Below are 22,670 nucleotides of genomic sequence, written 5' to 3' on the forward strand. Positions count from 1 at the left end.
ATGTCCCATTTTCATGTCAGTAGGCTACATAAAAATTTCGCCTAGTTGCGCCCCATGCTCGCATTATCGGGTCGTGTGGTACAGGGGTTAGAGCACTGGACTCATAATCGCAAGGTTTTGAGTTTGAATCACTGCATTGTCTCCACTTTGATAAAAAAAGCCCAAGAATAATATCTGTCGTCTATAAGGTCAGCCACTAACTGATTAAGCTAGATGTACTGTGTTTCCTAGGTAATTGGTTATATACCAGCTTGGCGTTTACCAGCAGTCCTGCCGAGTTCCTACGGGAGTTACCTTAAACAGAAACAAACAGAAACAGAATTAAACAATCTTTAATTTTAGTACGGAATACCGATGTATCACTCTATAACGTTAAAGGATAAACCTGTAAATAATCATACTGCCATGATCATAGGACATACCGTATCCCAAGAATATATGTGAAAAAAAATGATCCAAATGTTGTAAACTTTCAATTACCAGGAGTTTTTTAAATTGCATTTTTTTTTTATACAGGGATACTCACATTAAACAGCTGGGTCGGTAGAGCGGGGGTTTCGAATTCCGGCGACCCGGTTCGATTCCCAAGTGACGGGTGCACTAGTGCCCTTTGGTAAGGCATTTATCCTCATTACCAGGTCCCTCGGAGAGGACCCTAAGCCGTTGGTCCCCTGGTTGCTTTCTCACATGCATTCGTGCTTTCTTAGCAGTCAGGTAAAAACCTCGATATCTCTCTCTCATTCTGTTTGACACGGACATTTTTTCTCCTTTCTTTCTAAGACACCATAACATATGGTCTGTCAAAGTAAACTTTAACTTCAGTCGCCCGACGCATGCGTTGCGTGCGCATTTGCTTTGCTGAATCCGTGAATTGATCGCGATCTCGACTCGAGGTTAAACATTTTCATTTATCTGCTTTATACGGATAAACTATGGCTGGGAGAAGTGCTTCTTCGTTATGGATGGGAGATGTAAGTATTTTTGGGCTTGTTTCAATCTGATGGCTGAATTCCGGTCCTGTGCCTGTTCACAATAATTAGGTCGGCTTGGGAGGCCGGGCCCGAGGCAGGACTCTGCCGGGAGCGCGTCGGGGCTAACTGGCGCTGCCGCTGGCATGACTGCGGGTCGACAAAGCCAGGTCTAAAAATCAACAAAGAGGGCTACAGTCCAACACAATGTATTACTTCAAAAAAAGAAAAGGAAGGGAAGAATGAAGGAGAGAAGGAAAAGAGGAATTGACAGTTGAATGGAGAGGAAAGAAAGAAAAATGAAGGCGGAAAAAGGAAGAAAGAAAGTTAAAAATATAATAAAATAAAAATTAATACTATACTAAGCATCGCCTCTCACCTCCGCGTAACGACCATCAGCGCACCCAAACCCTGCCCGTTTGACCCCTTTTAGGGGAGTTGGGCAGTATCCTGGAAGTAAGTAAGTAAAAGAAGTAGGCCTATGAATGTAGGTACAATCATGAACGCTAGAGGGCGCTGCGGGTGAACGGCGCTTTTTTTTAATGGACCGTATTGCCGCCGATAAGCTGCTATCGTCGAGACTGCCGAGTGTATTGACAAATGTAAGGGGTGGATGAATCTACCCTTATTTTTAAAGTGATTTGTCCAATAGGTATGATGTGTATGAAAATTTCATCATGGATACTTACGTCATCGTCTACGAACAATGGGAGAGCCTCAGCGAAGAGTTTTGACTGTCAAATTCGTCTGGAATATCACTGGTAAGTACAATTTTCCGTTGAATTTTCGTATTTTTCGACGATTTTATGTGAAATACGATATATATCCATCAAGATAGAAGTGAAAATGTGGTATTTTCTGAAAGCTGAATTCATTCTGGATTTGATTTTTCTTTCCACTTTGTCGCATGACATAGCGGTTTTAAGATATTGAGGTTGGAACAGGGGCTTCCCCTGGCGGCCAGGGGTGGATTTTGAAGAAATTCACGAGTTCGAGAATGCGTGTGAGCCGGGTGGCTGTGCGTACGCCTATGGGCTACACACGTAATAAAGTTAGCCTAGCCAAACGAAACGGAAGGATAATTAATTTTCAAAGGTTTTAGTGATTCGATGGATGTATTTAATAGAAAATTTCATTGTTTGACCATAATGATTATATTATAATATTGATAAATGGAAGTTTGACTTACCTTAATTAAGTTTATTGTCAATGTCAGACTTCACTTGGAGTTGGATTGTAGCGAATCTGTGGAGTCATTCTGACTTTCGAAGTTTGATCATCGACATTTTTGGCTGTGCTGGGGCTTAATGTCATACAGTAAATGCACTTCATAATCTTTTTCTCTTCAAATTGGCAATACAATAATAATGACTGAGATCTTTTTAAAAAAAATCATCATCTGTAACTTAGGTGTTGCCAGCGCAGCAATATATAAATATTTTTCAATTTAGGGGCCGAGGGGTATGTTGCGCAGACAAATTTTGTTTTTGTTATTCATGAAATTGGCAATATATAGGCCTCAGTTACCTTGATTCAGCCCAGCCATTGAATCTGTTTTATTGTTAAAAATAAATTAAATGTTGCTCAATATAGGTTTGAACTGGAAGTGCATCTCTTTACAATGACTTTTTCATATTTATGTTTTATTTTTTTTAGATAAAGCTTGAGCACCGATCCTACCAATGGCATCATACCAAACTATTAGAACAGCTGATGATGTTTCGTGTACAGTTTCCCTGCTACTTGGTAGTACTTGCTTTTACCATCCTTGTCAATATCCATCCTGGTGCTGGCCTATGACCTGGTCTACATTACACTCTACACAGTGCAAGCTCAAGTGCAGTCTAATTGCTGCAAAGTTGTTTTAAAATTCCAAGAAAGAAATAAAGTTGATTTACTCTCAAGATAATTGGTGATGGAGATGAAAGAGGAAGATAATGAGATCATGTTTGATGCACTTGATGCATATTTTTATGATGCCTGTATGTGTGAGGGTGGAGTGAAATGGGATGAGAGGTCAGACATTTTTTTTACTCCTTGTCATTGCCTTTAAAAAGAAAATACAGTTTGTTTTACGTGACATTCTCATGGGAATTTTACAACTTGTTTTATTATCATTATTGATATTTTTTTTTAAGAATATTGACCAAGAGGAGGACTGAAAAGGCTAATTTACAATCTCATTACAAAGTAAAATAGTGTTGGATAACAGAAGGAAAAATGGTGGAATAAGAGAGATTGCAGAAGAGCTGAAATGTACCCAATGTAGAATGAGAAAGTAGAGATTGAGGGGGGGGGGGGGGTATTAAAAAAACCAAAACAGTATAAATCCCAAAGTAAATATTCTATACAATTCATGCATTGGTATATTTCATACAAAGGTAGAGAAAGGAAAATAGGAGAATTTTGCAAGTCAATTTGATATAGATCGATGCATGGAGGTTCCCCCCCCCCCCCTATTTTAAGTTTATCAACAAAAGGGTATTATAGTTGATTTGTGGTATCTTTCTATTTTGTACTTAAATAATACTTCTTTGGCCAGACATATCCTTCAACTGTCTCCTACATCTTTGATGGTAGTCCATTAAATGTCTGTTTCTGACAGAATTGAGTAACTTCAATCCAAACCCTTGACGAAAGAACTTAAAAGAAGGCATGCTTCAATGTTGAAATCATGATTCTTTGCCCATTTTTTGTATGAATTAAATACACTTTCATAAATCCCTTTAAATGTTTGAAGATACTAAAACTTGGGCAAAGATTCATTCGAAGTTGGGGGACGGGAGAGTGAAATTTGATGTGTATACACTATACAGCTTGGTGGCCAGTGTTGCAACTACAGTACCTGTAAAGAGACAAAATAAAATCAAGTAACAATTAGGAAATTAAAAAATGCTCAAGTCTGTTAGCTTTGAGTAAATTCAGCCAATAAAATAATTAATGGAAAATAGGTAAGATTATCATGGTAATATTCCCCAGGAACAATAATGATTAAGATTTTAAAAAGTAGTTTTGGCCATTGGCAGTGGAAGGGATTTTTTTTTTTTGGGGGGGGGTCCACCTGAATTTTTGAGATGGAGACAGGTAGCAAATTTGACTGCAAAAAAAATAGTAATCAACCCAAAATGTATGATGAACCACCAAAATTTTTTGACAAGCCAAAAAAAAAGATGAACAAAAATAATAGGGGGACCACCCCCCCCCAAAAAAAAAAAAATAAGGGGGACCTGTCCAGCGCTTCCGCCATCTATGGTTGTGGCTCTAGACCCCCCCCCCCCCCCCCCCCCCCCCGGAAAAAATCCTAAATGAAATGATAGATAAAAAAATCCCTACTGATAGCCACAATGACTGAAAAAGGAAAATGTATAGATCTTTATAAAAAAAAACCTGCTTAGATTCGATGATGTTGTTAACCTTGATTTTGCATGTTTACGCTCAATGGGCCTACTTACCAAAACACATTTCAAGGGGTGGATTGGGGCATGATTCCAAGGATCTTCAGCTTGTTACTCCAGTTATATACATGAGAGAAAGAAAAATAAAACTTTTTGGAAGTTCAGAATTAACAAAATGCAATTTCATGATAATGGTTAAGTTGAGTAACTTATCCCACAATTAAGCAAATAACACTTTTTCTTAAACTTGTAAATAGTAATAATTAAAATGAGTATTTCCCAGAGCCCTGCCCCGATCTGTGAAAAGTGCAATGACACAGAATAAAATTTGTAACTTTGGACTTATTAACCCCCCCCCCATTGACAACGACAACGAGAGGTGAATCAGGTAAACATGAATGACTCATACTCAGTAATTTATGCACGGTAACGTGACGGAACTACTTACGACATCGTTCACAAATTAATTTCAAAGTAAGCCAATAACGAAGCATAAAAACATGGAATAATCTGAGTTTCATCACTGGCATGTCAATTCAAGGTAAGTATTATCACCAACTTTGACTATGACATTAAGGAAATACACTCGGCAGCTGTCAAATGACATATTTAACATGCAAAGAGAGCGAGCTTGGCGTCAATTGCAAGTCGCAGCTGCACAAGCAGGGCACTGGGGCAGTGGGCTGCCGTCCATAATTGCATGAACACCATCGCCGTTGCGTCCCGGTCGCCATGCATCATAGCTTCGCATAGGTTGCCTAGCTCGCGGCGTGCATTGCATTTGCAGCTACTCGCTGCGCTAGCAGCCGACACTAGTTTCAGAGCGCAAATGCGGATGCACGTAGCTTTAACGATCACAAATTGGGATATCGTTTGATATCGCTGGTGATTATGCTTATGACAATTTTGCCACAAATAAGCTACTTTTATTCCAATATTATGAACATTTTAAATATGTTTTTAATATTTTCACTTCACATCAGTGATTACTCAGTTATTTAGCTATAGAGTGATGATATTGAGAGAAGCTTTGGAGATATTTTTAATTTTTCATGATTTTACCTAATGAATGAAAGAAAAAAGGTTTTCATCTTTCTTTGAAATTAATGGAGAAAGGAAGAGATGAATGAATGTGAAATAAAAAAGGCAGTGTATACAGCCACACGCGTGTGTCTTTACCATCCAGCCACACGCGTGTGGTTCACTCACACAACATGCGAGGTTAGTAATACTAACCTCGCACAACGCATGTGGTTTCATAGTGGACTTTGACGTTTTCATTCATCACACGAATGTGAGGGAATTAGAAACGCCAAACGTTTCAGTATTTCTCCACTAATGATTTCTTTTTAATAAATTTAGTTTAAAAAAACAAAATGAAGTGGAAATTATTTATAAAACTGTTTTTATCGCTTACCTCCAAGTCTCAACCAGGATACTCCGTTCGATCCGTCCTTAATACTGCGGTGGAAAGTACGCAAACAACAATCGAAAAGCAATTTTTCGTATCGAACATTCTCAATTCAAGTCGTCAGCGCATAATAGGAAATTGTACCAAAAATCAACAGGTTGCATCTCATGTATATACTTATTGGTAAAGTACGCCATCTTTTGACAAGATGATGATGAAAGTGGATTGAACGAGCAAGAAAATAATGCTGATCGCCTAGAATGCAGCTAGCTTGCAACACCGTAAACAAAGGTACGGTAGGCACTTAAGAACCAAGTTTGAAAGGACACTCGTAAAATTACGTCACTCTCGCGATGAATAATCATTAGATCGTGGTCGTGCGTGTTCAATAAAAACTCTCTGCATGCATGCACTCAGTGTGTATTGAACACGCACGACCACGATCTAATGAATATTCATCGGCGAGAGTGACATAATTTTACTTGGTTCTTAAGTGCCTACCGACTTTGAAATAATATCGCGCGCCCTCTTTAGGCAAAAGTTGATATCAACGCTGATCAAGAGGCATCTACGTGAAGATCACGAAAAATGCTCTTATTTTATTCAAAACAACACCAAACAGAATTCAACAAACGATCCATATGGTTCGGTAAGTGTCATAGAATAAATATAATGCTTAGCTACGATGTAAAGTCATAGTTATTTTAGTAAAAAGGGTGTGAAAGATTCGCGTGCACCAGGTGCATATGAATCCTTCACACACGAGACGATTTGAAACCATGAGTGGCGTGTGGTTATATCCAGAACACCTATCTGTGGATACCGCCACACGCCGCCAGTAATAACAGTAAAACACGTACCGGTATGTAGGTCTGACCGTCTATATCACGATCAAAATAACCTCATTTCTTCATTAAATTCTTACATTCTAAACCCTTTGATATCCTTAGATCGTTTCAATTTCATTCTCACCGTCTTCTCTCCTTGCTTTTCTTGTCTTGTTACAAACGGTCGTCTGTTTAACAGCAAATTCTCTTTTTCTACTTGTGTCGATTCTGGCTTCCTTCGCGGTGGCAGACCCATACAGCGTTAGCGCAGCGCAGTAGTAGACATACACAGTTTGGGTTTCGTACGTACGCACGTACGCGCACATAGCCTAGAGTCAGTAGAGAATCGACACAAGTAGAAAAAGTGTGGAAATTTGCTATTTAACAGGCGGCCTTTTGTAACAAGACAAGAAAAGCAAGGAAAGAAGACGGTGAGAATGAAATTGAAACGATTTAAAGAAATCAGAGTGGTTTAGAATGTAAGAAATGAGGTTATTTTGATCGTGATATAGACGGTCAGACCTACATACCGGGGCTACGTGTTTTACTGTTATTACTGGCGGCGTGTGGCGGTATCCACAGATAGGTGTTCTGGATATAACCACACGCGTGTGGCTGGATGGTAAAGACACACGCGTGTGGCTGTATACACTGCCAATAAAAAAATAAAGGAGAGAAAGAAAACAAGGTCATGGACATGGAAAAGTTTCCTTCGTTTTCTGAAAGAAACAGAGAGAAGCAGCCCGATATGTAACAAATATGAAAGAGAATCAAGCATCACCCAACTGTTAAATTCACTCAAATGGAATTCTCTCCAAGAGAAACACGAAGCACTCTGTTTAAGCTGTTTCTTCAAAATGTTACATGGCAAACTGGATATAGACGCCCGGGCCGAGCAAACACTAAACCTAAGCCAAACAGGAACAGACAGGGACATTCTTTCCAGTTTGAGGTACCATCTTCCAGGCTCGATGTATACAAGAACTCTTTCTTTCCCCGCACGATTGCATCATGGAATGATTTTTACCCTACCCTGGTAATAGGCACTGGTATGTCAAACCGACTCAAAGCTGCGATTCTAAAAGCTCCCTAAATCCACCCTCAACCACCACAACCTCCAGTTAAAATTCCATCAGGAGTATTTTGGAGGAACTACAACCAAGTACCAAGAAGAAAAACAGGAAGGAAGTGAAAGGCAGAATAAGGGGAAAGAATTCAAAGAAAGGATGAAAGAGGGAGGAGAGAATGAAAAAAAAGAAAATGGAGAGAGAACAAGAATGGAAAGAAAAAGGAGAGGAAGGGAGTAGAAATCAAAGAAAATTTTAAGGAAAGAAAGAATGAAGGAAATACGATAAAGGGTATTTTAAAAAGAAGGAAAGTAAAAGAAAAGGGAAAGAAAGAAAAACGAACAAGGAAAGAAAGGATCAGAAAAGAAAGCTAGGAAAGATTGGAAATAAAGATAGAACAAAAAAGCAATTAAATATGATAGGAGAATGAAAAAAGGAGGAAAGAAAAGAAAGAGGAAAAAAGTTCAAACTTCAAGCGAACAAAATAAATCTAAACATCTAACAAAAATCTTCATGATATTTGGGTATTTTATATATAATTTAAAATTGTAAGAAACCTAAAATGTTTTTTAAATAAATGAAGTTAATCGTTAAATGAGATTTTGTTGTGCAAATGTTGATAAAAAAGATGAGAATGTAATTTGGTTTGATTTGTTTCGATAGAAACTTAAATTTATACAATGATTTTAAAAAAAGAATCAATAAAATGTATGGTAATTGGAATTATTCACTTACTGTTCTACCAGATGAATTTGTCTCAAAATATTTCTGACACACTTGCCAAATATGGGACACTTCATGATTATAATATGAAAGTAAAACGTTAAAGAAAAAAATACAAAATAAAATGGCAGTACACGAAATAATTAGTTGAATGTATCATTGTCTATGCAAAGTGGGATTGCATGGCTCTCTCATGTCATTGAGTTAGTTCAGATATTACATGGTAGCGTGATAATATCAAGAGTTGTTAGACTTTGAATGTCCATTATTAAAAAAAACACTTTTTGTTCATTTGTTTAGATTGATCAGTACATGGACGAGAGGGTGATTGCTGAAGCCTTCAGTATGATGGGAGAACATGTTTTATCAGTTAAACTTCTCAAAGATCACAAGACTGGGTAAGTAGACCATTCAATAAAAAATCTAGGGGTCAATATGAGTTGCATCTTAAGGGAGGGAGGCTGATACTGTATTAATATCTGGGAAATCGGCTATGTCATACACATCTGTAAAAGCTCGATTGCACACGTAAATTCTCTTGCATGAGTTCCATTAAATCTAGTCTTGAATGAACATCCTACATGCAGAACAGAGTAATGTACAGTGCAGATGTAAAAGATAACCACATAATTACCAATTTTGATCAGAAATTTGGGTATTTTTCAATTTCATGATTCTTTTTTGTGCCTAAATTTCTTAGTGTGTTCTTTTTTTTTTGGTCTTCCAGGCAGAACAGGAATTATTGTTTTGTTGAGTTGACAAGTAAGGAAGCCGTCCCCTTGGCTCTCAGAAAACTCACTGGTTTGCCGCTACCAAACTATCCTGCAGTAAGTCATCTTACAATTATTTTCAACTTGATCTATAATAAAATCTTTGATATCAATTGATATACATTTTCTTATTTACATTATCTCCATTGTGATCTTTAATTGTTATTGTAAAATATTCCGAGGAAATTTTAGACTGATGTTCATTGACTTTTACTTCTGCGTAGTGTGTTGTATCTGGTTGATTCATTACTGGTATTTTGCTTTCCATTTATAAATAAAACAGCAGGAATAATTTGAAAAAGTTAACACAAAGTATTGTAAATGACCTTTTGTGACTCATTATTTTACAAATGTTTTGATATTTAAGTCTTTTTTTTCTTTAATTACAAAAATAGCATTTTGGACAAAAATGATGTGATCATTAATCGCTCTGAATTATCTTGAATGTTTTCACTCAATAAGCTTTATGTGTACTAAGTGAATGCCAAGTAATATACTTTATCCATTTTATTCTCTGTATTTTCTGTAGAAGCGATTCAAGTTGAATTATTCTCTTCGAGACCAGGGCAACACATTTCAGCCGGCAGGACAAGGAGCCTCATCCAGTAATCCAAGTCCATACGGGTAAGTTTCTCAGTTCAGGGTACAGTAACACATTACGTAGCACTTGGTTGTAGGGTCTTAGTTCAGTCACTTTTTCCCTTTGGCGGCTGACGGCAAGTAAAAAATGGCCATTCTAACTCTTTTTGTACCAGCTATTGTACATGTAGGTGGTGTCAGACATGCCAACCATTCCCTTTTGAGAGTATTTGTTCCTCTTTTTTTGCTATAAATACACCAATACTTCTTTTGTATAATTTGTTACTTTTTAAAAAAAAATTCTGATCATTGAGTATGTATTATACACAGCGCATGACACTAGCGCTGGTGCAACAGTCCCTGACCAGTAAAAATCACTGTCGAGCCAGTAACTTGTTGCATGAAAAGAACAAGTAAATTCTTGCCTAAGAGCACATGTTTATTAAAGGGTGAATTATCAAATTTTCAAGTAGAGTCATGTCACATGTTATTTCACCGATCTCACTACAACAGGCTGGCGATTGTTACATTGAGACAAATTATTAAGAATTACTCTTTTTGTCAAAAAATACATTTTTTCCATATGAGAATACTTTTTTTGATTGAAGGTTGGCAGGTCTGTGGTGTGAATAAAAATGAATAAAACGATTTGTTTTCAACTCACCGTAAGGTTGCTGTAGGGAAAAGGTGACTGGGGTATTCATTTTCATGCTTGAATATATTGATCACGATATGCAAAGTGTACAAAGCAACTAGAAACAGGACATTCAAAATGGAGATCCAATCACGAGTACTGAATTGATACATGCACCCTGAAGGTGAAGCATGGTCAATAACATCAGACATGAGAAAGTGTTTGGAGAGTTGTGAAATGTGGTTCCTCCAACGCATGATGAGAATTCCATGGACTGACGGAGTAACCAATGAAGAGGTTCTAAGAAGAGCGAAGAGCTGGTGTGGAGAGAAAGCCCTTGTAGATATAAGTATAACACAAATGAGTTTTTTAGGACATGTGATTAGAAAGGACAGTCTTGAAAATTTAGCATTGACAGGGAAGATAGAGGGTAAGAGGGGTAGATAAGGAAACAGTTGAATTGGATTAAATCTAGAACTGAAAGGAGTTGCAGTAAACACTGATTTCACGAGAAAGTCTGTAAAACTAGGCTTAATTGTCACTATATCATCGAGGATCTAGATCTGGTACAGTTACATAAGCTGAACTTTGTGAAATCTTGAAATCTAAGCTGAAAAGTGTTCACCCTTGAAGATCACCAACACAGATCAGCGCACGTGGGACAGTGTATTGTTATTGCTTTGAGTGTCGGCCCGACGCTTGACCCAAATCCGGTTCTTATTTGCTAATTTCTCAGCAATTACACAATTTCTTCCAGAATCCTTTGGCACATATTTTTTTATTCAAACAAACAGACCCTTTGGTGGTCATTTCATTGGATTCTGTATGAACTCATTTTGAAATCATTACCAAAACTGGCATTTATCTTTAACAAAATTTGATGTTCTCGCATGATTTAAAAAAAAAAGACTGAAACTTGGTATAATTTTTACTTGCCTTTTCATCAACATACTCTATATTTTTTCTTTCAACTTATTTCTTTTTCAGTAAAGAGTTCTCCATCTACGTTGGTAACCTCAACACAAGTACAACTGATGAAGAATTATTAGCCCTCTTCTCACATTATAAGTCTATTAAGGAAGCAAAGAGTGAGTATATTTATCTTTTTTGTCTCGCCTGAATTGAGTTTGACAGAGACCCTTTAACCACTTTACCTGTTGGTCTGTTAGTTTGTTACAAAAATGTTAAACTTTTTGTTCAACTTGCTCTCATTTCTTTATTTCTGCATCCATTATCTTCACACTTGCGTGTAGTGCATCGTGGTCTAGCGGTTCTGACTCTTGCCTTTGAAACAGAGGTCGTGGGTTCAAATCCTAGCCATGGTGTGTGTGTTCCTTCAGCAAGAAATCTATCCACAATGCTTTATGAAAGGACTTGTTGGACGTTTTATCCGACAGTCACTATAGTAACAATGCTTCTCAACCAATCAGAATCCAGGAAAGTTGTCAGATCTGAAAACTTGTTGGATGAAAATATTGATGAAACACCCCCAGGTGAGGTGAATGGGTACCCGGCAGAATTATTTCCTTGAATGCGCTGAGTGCCGGTGACGGGAGCGCGAGCTAAAGCCGGGTTAATAATAGCAGCACTTTGTGTCCTTCAGCAAAAAGCGTTTTATAAATCCAGCTATCATTATTAGAAGTAGTAGTAGTACATATGATACTTCGGTATTACATTAGTGTTCATCAGGGTGAATGTGTCACTGGTCATCTAGGGGTCAAAAGGTCATGTTGGGTATTTCTAATATTGATCATGAAATCAAGCAAGACTTGGTTCACGAACCGCCTTGTTTGCAACCCATTCTAAGCCACCCAATATAATGTAACTGACCCATTCATGAAAAATATGACTTCATTGCAATACAGATTGATGTGACTGATTTATTTTTTCAGCTCGCAAAGTAATTTTGTCTCTTTCTCTCCTCGTTTTAAAGTTGTCCGAGATGATAGCCAGAATTCCAAGGGCTTTGGCTTTGTACGCTTCTTCAATGATACCGACCAAGAAGCCGCCATCATGCAGATGAATGGAGCCGTAGGTCCCATGGGTGTCACATTGAAAGTAGACAGAGCACAGCCAAAAAAGTGAGTACATGTAGTCTCTATCTCTCTCTCTCTTGAGTACTGTAATACACTTTTCAATTCAAATTTATTCAACACTCGTCATAAAAACACATTACAAAATTATATATAAAAGTATTAAGTGAGATATATATGAGATATAGAGTGACAAAAACAAGGTATAAACGTAATGAGAGTGTCAGGGGAGCAGAAAGGAGGAGATGGATTTTAGTATATATGCTTGAAAACACATTTATTCACCATTTTGTAAACAATTAATGTAAGAACCCAGTGCTCTCCCCTCCATCTCCACTCCTTTTGTAAAAAGCGCTTAGAGACATGCAACTTTGCTTATGTATTTTGCGCTATACAAAAGCGTTCCATTATTATTATTATTATGTGCTTGAGGTTGATTTGATCAATCACAACTTCTTGTAAGACGGGATCCTGATATATATGTATGCATTTAAGAATTTACTGTTTTATTAACAAGTCCCTTATTCCTGTTCAATACCAGTAGGGATATGAATCCCGGGGGTACAACCGGCGGCATGATGCCCATGGCTAGCGGGGCAACGATGGCAGCGTATGCCAACCAGTACCAGACCGCCCAGTATCCCTACCAAGGTGGTATGGATCCGTATGCAGGTTACTCACAGATGGGTCAACAGATGCAGCAGCAACAACAGCAGCAGGCCTACCAACCTCCGGTCCAAGCGGCCCCCACTCCAGCCCAGCAAACACCCACGCCACAGCCTGCTCAGCAACCGGCTGCGGCTGCCGCCAAGGTAAGTCACATGCAATACGGTTAGACCTGTGTTGGTAGCCACCTGTCTATAGTATCCACTGGAACCGATTCCCATGAAGGCAGATTATTTATGTGTAAGATCCTGTCCAGGGCAGCCACCTACGCAATCTGCCACCGCTCCCTGTTCATTTTTGTGATAAATCTACTGTGTTCAAATTTTCGACTGCACTTCTTGCTAACTGTTCATTTTCAAGTCTTGTGGAGCTTTTGAGACCAAATTTGCGATGCCCGGGTACGTGGTAATAAAAATCATGCAGCATTTTTTGAGTGTATGTCAGACCCAAAATTGCTCAAAAATGTGAATTTATGTACAAATCCATTACAAATTGTGCTTTTAGCCAAAATTCATATACATATACATGTATGTATCATTGTTTCCACTTTAACTGATTAAAATCAATTAATTTTGCATTGTTTATGATCAGAATTAATTCGGCAATGATTTCCATCGAAAAGAATTATAAAAGAACAAAACATAAGAAAATTAAAAACAGTAAATAATAAAAAAATAAACTATACAGCCTTTTGTAGATTCATCACACACTATCCCTGTGCAAATTTTTGTAGTGCTCACGCGAGAGATCTTTGGAGGGGGGCAGAATCATGATTTATGAAATTTTCAATCTTCCATCTTTTTGTCCATCAGCTACAAGTACAAATAAATGTAAGGTATTTGACCAGATTTTTGCACATTGCACAGCCTTCCTATTTTTTATTTGCAGTTATCAGGTGGGTACGCCATAACGCTGTTTGTAAGGTCACGCACATCTTTACGCACGAATGGGAAATACTTAGCACCTAAAAACATTTTCCATTCGTGCTAGGTCATTTACATAGGGATTATCATGTAGCAAAGAAAGGGTTATGAAACACCCATGACTCCATTGCTCATTGAGGTTAGGACATTGTGAGGTTTGGCATGTTTTGAGGAACGCCAAGTTAATTAATTGCACCATTAAGTTACACACTGAAGTAATAGTGAATTTGTGTGTTTCGATAATTCAAAAATTTTGTTCATGCTCGGAGCCATTTGCCACTGGCATCATCCCTGCTTTTGAAAAAAGAACACTGTGAACATTGTTGAGTACTCTGTAATCAACCAATGACAAGAAGAATACAAAGATTTGGTCGATGGATCAAACTTGTTTTCTAATGCTGTGCTATTTTGTTTCTATTATTTTGCTTTCACAGAATGAAGAAGATGATGAGACCCTTGAAGGTAAGTGTGATGCATTGCATCAAACATGATGAGTTAGATTCTTTACTAATCAAGCCTAGTTATCCTAATTATAGGGGAATCCAACTCAAATAAAAACTTTTAGAGGAAAAAGAAAAATCAGACAAGTTGAAAGGTGAAAGTTTGAACAATATCGGACAAAGAATGAGAAAGTTATGAATTTTTAAAAGTTGTAAATATTTGTAATCATTATACCCTTGGAGACTTCAAATTGTCAGCGTATGTGATGTCATAGTGCTGTAAGGCAAGGACTACTCTTCCATGTAATCCAATACATAAAATGGCTAAATTCTCATGTTCCCCCAAATATTAATATTAAACTATATTTTTCTTTCATTAGGACATAAAACAATATACTACCTGGGTTATATTTAGATTACTGCTCCAGGGAATGGGTACTTATGAGAAAACAGCAAATCACTGATAATAAAGTATGTGGCCTATGGGAAAGCTGTTTTTTGCCCCTTGTCATAATTTATAAACCCAGTTGCCAATTTGAAATCTACATATTCTTAGTGATCTCAATTTTAAAGCAGCTATAACTTTCTGATTGCTTATCCGATTTCTTTCAAACTTTCACCATTCTGTTTGATTTATTTTTCTCCTCCCCAACATAACATTCTATAAGGCTGGATTTCTCTTTAATTTGTTAGGGGTACTCCAGGTTGAAAAGTGTTTGCTCTGAACGTATAGATTAGAATCAGAAAACCAAAACACTAAAGATTTCTCTGCATTCTGGGGAGGAAACAGAGTTATGACATTTCAAATTTCAATATAATTTTCATGGATTGATTTTACATTTATCAAGAAAATTTATTTCATTGGGGCCCAATCAATAAAATTTGCATATTTTTGTTTTCTTTTTGTTATAAAAAAAAGTTCTGACCTATATATTTGGCTGGAAATTTAAGGATATTATCTCTGTAGGTAGCTTTTTGATATCCAACCTTTGCATCTGTAAGATTCAAAGTGTCCTTGTAAGGTTAACTGAAATCATACAAGAGAGGGCACTATAGATACAAACAAATGTTCACACAGAATTAACAGCTGAAAAAATATCCAGCTACACACTTTTGTAAGATTAGAATGTTAGATGATTCTCTACTATAATTCACATTATTGGCCCTTGGTACCAAACTTAACCACAGCTTTATAAGGGCTTAAACATCTTAAAACAAAAGTTTCTCTTTTTGTTGCTATAGATCACAGTGCACCGGTGAACATGGTAGCCACAAACCTGGCCTACATTCAAGCCAACCAAGATTTTTACAAGAAGCTCGCGGAGTCCCGTTGGCATCCTGTCACCTCCTACTCGGCCACAATAGAAGAAGTCTGCAAATAGAGGGCGCTAGTACTTGAAGCCCTTCCCATGCAGAGTAGCAACAATCTAGACAGCTGAAATCCGTCTTTTTGGAGAAACATTTTATGACTTGGTTTCTCCTGCATAGACTATGAGCTAACTCACATACAGTTTGAGGGACCTGTACCCCATAAGCTCAATGTATCATTCTCATAAAAGCAGGGGCTTTGGTTTTTCTTCAATAATTCTTTATTATGTTATGAAGTTGCATCGAGGTGGTGCTGAGTTCTAAAACTTTTATCATTCATGGACCTATTCTGCACAGACTACAAGCTAATTTACATACAGTTTGAGGGATCTGTACCCCATTAGATCAATGTTTCAGTCTCATAAAAGAAGGGGCTTTGGCTTTTCTTCCATGATTCTTATTTTGATATGAAATTGCGCCGAGGTGGTGTTGAGTTCCAAGACTTTGATCATCCATGGACCTATATTTTCAAGAAAAAAATTTGGATTAAATCTAAAAATTAATAACTAAGTTTTTTGGGTATAGGTTTCCTTGTACAGAGTAGGAGAATGACTTAAATCTATGAAGGAGGTCTAGCGACAACACATAGTCCAACAAAAGAAACAGCGATTGAAACTTCCAGTCATCAAGGTCGTCTGACATTCCTAAACACAATCGCCCGTATTCTAAACTATGATTTAACTTAGACCACGGTCTAGCTCTGTACTGGATTTATGAAGAGCCAAAAACTCAAAAATTCTGTTTACATTGTATATTTCATGTGTGTACTGTTTTGTTTCCATTTGCTTTCATAATGAAGAAAAATACCTAACTGATCATTCCCAGCAGTTATGAATGATTTGAGTGTCATGTTGAGTTAATAAATTGAACGTGTACTGATAGAGATTTGTCTCCCAATTGGCCATCCATAGTGTTAAACCACAGCTATAAACCATAGTTAAACTTAAACCCGAGTTCAGACTACAGGCCAATATAACATTACCATTATTTTTCTTGCAGATGAGCATGTGTTTTGGGGGCTCCAAGGCCCTTATTCTGAAGTGTAATTTAATTTAAACTCTAGATTTAAGTTGTAGTTTAACTATGGAAAGCCAGTTGTTACATAAATCTCTAACAGTAAAGGTTCAATGTATCAGCTCTCTGACTCCCAAAACATTATTAAGTGCCTGGGTTAAGTATGGCAATTGTCTTCACCATTAAAGAATTAGTGAAGAGCACTGTTAACATGAGAAGCAATCACTGTAAACAAAAGTTTGAAACATTTGGCTTTCCATAATTTTAGCACAGAAAAAGCCCGTGGCCTAAGCTAAATCTGACTTCAGAGTACGGCCAATTATTTGTGTAAAAGTTGAAACACAGTGGTTCATGTTGTTGCTACTCTTCTCTTGTAAAGATATTGTATTCCCAAATTGGTGTCTTGTGTATTTATGTGCCTGTTTGCAGCCAACAACGGGACCTTGGAATACTTCACTCAGTACATAATGTCAATGAAAGGAAAGATTCTGAGGCTCCAAGACCTAAGTGACTAATCAGAAATGTATCTGGTGTTGTTGCTACTCTAATATACCTCGCTGCCCTTCCCACAAAACTCATTGGATCATGATATGTATTCTGAACATTGCAGGAGCTGGGATGGCTTAAGACCGATGAAAAGAATAGTTTAGATGGAACACAGAAAAAGATGGTTGTATGTATGAAAACTCAAAATAACCCCCCCCCCCAAAAAAAAAAAAAAACATTTACAAGAACCAGGCTTTATTCCAGTTGAAATTTTCAAAAGCTGCAGGTTAAATATCAACAAGTATTAATTATAAGTAAATTCTCAAGAAGTAATAATGTAGGCACTTATTTTTTTCAGCTTTCCTACTATGTATGTCTTATATATTATGTTCCTGGGTTTGGCAAAACTATACAAGATTTTTTTTTTAAGAGTCGAACATCAAAATATACTGCAATGCCATGAAACATGTATACAGCTTGGCATGAAAACGAGCTGTTACCAAGGTATTTGGTATTATTAGGCTCACTTTATTGGTTTATGTTACTGTTTCAAAGTTTGGAACTTCATCTGATTTTCTTATAGCTGCTTTTTTTCCTGCAGTTTTCACAAGAACATTAACCTAAAGGAATCCATATGAATCATGATGTCCAACTGTAGAACTGTATAGCTGTTGGGAGTTTCGTCTTGTTTGTCTTGTTTTCAATCATTGAGAAAATACATGTTCATGTACATAGCAATTTGGTAGTTTTTTTTTTTAATAAAAACTATTGTTGTATAAACAAAGGATGTTACATGTGATATTTTCTCATGACTTTTCTTATAAGTTTATTATAAGGGAGTACAAGTAAAGTTGAATGTAATTTTATCAGGGAAGAGATAGAAAGTAAAAATGAGGGTAGCATGAGAATTCATATATGAGATAAGTATGAAACCATATTAGATTGTGCTTTTAAATTATGAGAATACTGCAGGGATAATTAGTGATTCGGAGGCCATACAGTACGATAAAACTTGAGGAGATTGAAAAAGACAGGATGAGGATGACAGAAGGTGAAGAATACAGTAATTAGAATAAAGATATGAGAGGGATGATTGTAAAGAATATGGAATGATATAATAGTAACAACAACCAAACATACAGTGGCATGACGATAAAATATTAACAGTGAAATGAAAGATGAGAGGATATTGAAAAGAAAGGAGAAATGACCGAACAAGTCATAAAGGGAGGAAGAATATGTTGGAATGAAGATAGAGATTAGAGGGTGGGTGAAGAGAATAAATATATGGCGTCAAGCAGCCCCCCCCCCCCCCCCAAAAAAAAAAAAAAAAAAACGAGAGTGAAAAAAAAATCCCAATGCCTACTTTTGTTCCAGCAAATAATTTGGAAACAAAAGAACAAAGATAAAAAAAAACCTATTCGCGAAGAGCTCCCTCGCTTACTCTTATATTTTCCAACATATTGCATTCTTTTACCCCCATCCCATAACCCCTCCCCCTCCATCAGTGAAACTATTGAATGCTAACATGAAATACAAACAGGGAAAGAATCGGAGCTTGTTCAGTATGGAAAGATGAAAGAAGAAACGGAAGAAAAGCAAGATGAAGAGTAAAAATGAAGGTGATGTGAGATAAGAAGGTAATGGGAGGAAATTAGAATAGGAGTGTTATATATTTCTTTAAAGAATGAAATGAACGATTTTTTTTATTGAGCGGCGACGGAATGATTAAATAAAGAAGGAATGTGGGGGGAGGGAATCGAGCGTATTGTATAGTTAGTGGGAAGTGTAAGAGGTGTCATTTATATAAAGAGAGAGAGAAAGAAAATTAGATGAATGGAGTTGCGAAGTGGCACGTTCATAATCGTCTGTTTCGATCTGAGGATAAACAAGAGGGGGCGCTTTCCAAACGAGCCTAAGTAATCATAACTCCAAGACGAGCCGCATGAAGAAAAAAGAAAAAGATTGACAATGAATTAGCAATACATGTAGTAGCAAAAATACACTTCAGTTTAGCGCCAGTATGATACTGTAGAGCGCTATTCCAGCGCGCGAGTATTCATATGCGAAAAGGTAGATGCATGTCTTGCTGAACTTGAAAAAAATTAACATGGCGGGGGGGGGGGGGGGGGAGGCGAATTACATTTAATGTGAGTTCTAATTTTGTTTTCTATTATGAAATTTGTGCAATGTGCCAGCGTTACATGACGCTTAGGATATTCCGGCGACAATTGCTTTAATGGAAAACCTGCACTTTAAGCGAAATATGAAACCTAACCTCCAAAACTCTAATCTTATTCTTTACATTATTCTGAATCAGAAACTCTAGCTATATCAATCCTTACATTAGTTCTGTGCAATTGTCGCATGAACGAAATGCCTCGTCAACGGTGCGGGACACAAAACTTTTAAATAGGAAGAAAGAAAACCATAAAAGGTACGATCGTTACACCTCAAAGCTGAAATATCACAGTTTGTATGAATTTTCTATTTTAGTGCGAATTCTTGATCTGATGAATTCTTAAAGATTTAAACCCGGAGACGATCTTACCGCTTGTCCAAACACCAAACCAAATAGAAACTGCGAAAACGAAACAAAATTTACCTTATGAAGACAATAATGTGTTAAAAGTCGATAATTCATCGATGAAACCATAAGACAGGAACAAAACTCAAGGAATTGGTAATATGGAAAACGAGATAGAAAAAAAACGTAAAAAATAAGGAGTGAATGATATAAAACGTACAGAATGATATTAATAAGTGGTATCGGGTGGTATTTTTTTCTTTTAATCCCAAGTACAAACCATAAAACAGAAAACAGTGCACTACAAACACCAGTAGTAAGCGCCTTGTTAATGTTATATATTATCATTATTATTATCATCATCATCATTATTATTGTGATGAATGGGTCATGAGACGGATATGAGAGAAGAAGAAAAAGAAAGAGGAGGAGGTGGAGTATGGAAAGATTAAAGGAGAATTAGTAGTAGAGGAAGAAAGAGAGAGAGAAAGAATGAATGAAAGAAAGAAAGAAGACGAAGAGCCGGGAAGGAGGGAGAATGTAATACCTGTTGTCTTTATTCACAAAGATCTTTTTTCTTAAAACCGTTTTACATGAAAAAAAAACACGCAACAATATCGATCATTAATATCCCGCCCCTTCAAATATGCCATATAATTGAGTGTCACGCCCCATACATAGTCTGAATTCGATTTTTTTTTTCATTTCGTTAATCTCTCATCAGTCGGTGTAATGAGCCCAACACATTAAGGTGGGAAACATGGCATATGGTCCGATATTTCTAAGTATTCCTGAGCGAGCGAAGTAAGCGAGGATAAATAATATTTTAGCCTTTTAAAATGAGTGATTTATGATAGATTTTGGCATGATTTTTTTGTTCATTTTTTTTCTTATGGGGGGGGGGCATGGGGGTCGTAAAAATTTTGGAAGCACCCTATCTTTATCGAATTGCTTAGGCGTCTTCGTATTTTTTTCTTCTTATTCCGTACGATTTACAACTCTTTCCCCTTAAACTGTCTGGGCATTTCGAAACTCTGACTGTAAATTGCGAGTTATTTCCCCCTTTGAGTGGTGTACACATAGCGAACGCTCGGACCTATCACCGTATAAAAAAGGCGTGTAAACACGACATATTTCATCGCATCCTGGTTTACATGCATCAATAAATACTTTTGTATCTGAAATTGTTATGTCCGATGACGATCTGAATATCAGCATACAATGAATTTCAACGAGTTGTGTATTTGATATTCTTACGACTAACTATGGTATTTTTCGCGGAATGGCAAAGCGCCGTTTAAAGCTCAAGTAAAAATGCGCGATTGGAGCTCTTAAGTTTTGCTCGCGGAATTCAATATTTTCTGTTTTCTGGATATTAAGATTAACGCATTAGGCAATTGGTTTGAAGAAAAAAATAGCCTACGCATAAAAGGAGAAGATGCCTACAAAGAATAGCAAGTATAAGATTAATCATTGAGTGACATGTATTCTTCTACTAACAGTAGAATGATTATTACTTATTGTGAAGAAAAAGAATTCGTGCTCAGAAAAGCATTCTGTCCAGCAAAAATAAAAAAGTCCGAATATCATGAACGTTATGCATTTAACACTACCCAAATATCATTTCATATGTCAAGTATTCCCACAATAAATAATTAAAAAATTGGATTGATTTGAATTGTAAAATTATCTTAACGGCAATATTATCTGATTACACATTGCAATCATAACTTAATTTCAGTACAAAAAATAAAACTTAGCAAGTGTAATGAATAAATTAATTTTGGATAATGGAGGAAACATTTGATACACATTGCCTGTTGATAGGATTATCCAACTGAAATTACACAGCAAAACACGGATGGTATAATTTGGGGGCGTCGTGATCCAGTGGTTACGAATCTCGTCTTTCAATGACAGGGACGTGGGTTCGAATCCCAGCCATGGCGTGTTTTTTTCAGCAAGAAATTATCCACATTGTGCTGCACTCAACCCAGGTGAGATGAATGGGTAACCGAAATAATTAATTCCTTGCATGCACCAAGCCCCTTTAGCAGCTAGAGCTCCACCCGGGGTATTTTCAGTGCGCCATTGAATAGGAAACTAGATAATTCGGCGCTTCAAAAATGCTATTATTGTCATCGTTATAATCAATTAAAACGCAACACAGCGGGGGGGGGGGCGATCTCCCCTGTGGCTTTTCAAGTACAGGCAAAACGAAGGGAACAGAACACAAAAGTAATCAGAAAGAAGAAAATGTGAATCGTATAAGAAAAGAGAGATTTGAGTCGTGTTCCACCTGTTATTCAACTGAGCGTAATTTGATATGATATTCAGGTGGTTTTTGCCCCCCCCCCATCTCCACCTCCCCTTCTATAATATCCTGGCACCTATTTGCAATGATCTCATTATCATGCAATTTCGGAATGTATGCCTAGATCTTAAAGGTCTGTTTCATTTTGTAAATAGGAATTTGAATTTTGAAAACGACGGCGATGATCATTATGGTGGTGGTGGTGCTGCTGCTGATAATGATTTCCTTTGTTAGAAAAAAAATAGAATACATTCTCAGAAAGAATAGGTTTTCCCAAGTTTCCTGGTAAAGTTTTCCTCTTTTATTTTCCCCATGTTTCAAATATGCGGAACCTCAAGCAAGGTCAAGGAATCGGTAGATGATCTGGGTGAATCGAATCAAAGTGAAAGCAATCGGTATTTTCGTTGGAAAATTTCAGATATTTGAATAATTCTCGATGAGAATCAGAATGGAATTGACGACGTGGAATCTATGACGTAACAGCTTTTGTTTATTCATATCATTCACATGAATAGAAAACCGCTA

General features: G+C 37.0%; 1 protein-coding gene and 1 long non-coding RNA gene across 2 annotated transcripts; both read left to right on the top strand.

Moving 5' to 3' along the window:
• Window positions 1–813: 813 nt before the first annotated feature.
• On the top strand, window positions 814–17,698 carry LOC121430682 (tRNA selenocysteine 1-associated protein 1-like). The gene is made up of 9 exons (XM_041628026.1): window positions 814–971; window positions 8,692–8,789; window positions 9,119–9,218; window positions 9,691–9,785; window positions 11,362–11,462; window positions 12,308–12,455; window positions 12,949–13,219; window positions 14,431–14,458; window positions 15,679–17,698. Exons 1-9 carry the CDS (start codon window positions 933–935, stop codon window positions 15,816–15,818), a joined length of 1,020 nt encoding a protein of 339 aa, XP_041483960.1. The 5' UTR covers window positions 814–932; the 3' UTR covers window positions 15,819–17,698.
• Window positions 1,457–3,412, top strand: LOC121430683. The gene is made up of 2 exons (XR_005972055.1): window positions 1,457–1,729; window positions 2,625–3,412. It is a non-coding gene; the product is annotated as an uncharacterized LOC121430683 (long non-coding RNA).
• Window positions 17,699–22,670: the final 4,972 nt, after the last annotated feature.

Source organism: Lytechinus variegatus, chromosome 17 (genome assembly GCF_018143015.1).
Source record: "Lytechinus variegatus isolate NC3 chromosome 17, Lvar_3.0, whole genome shotgun sequence".
Taxonomy (NCBI): domain Eukaryota; kingdom Metazoa; phylum Echinodermata; class Echinoidea; order Temnopleuroida; family Toxopneustidae; genus Lytechinus; species Lytechinus variegatus.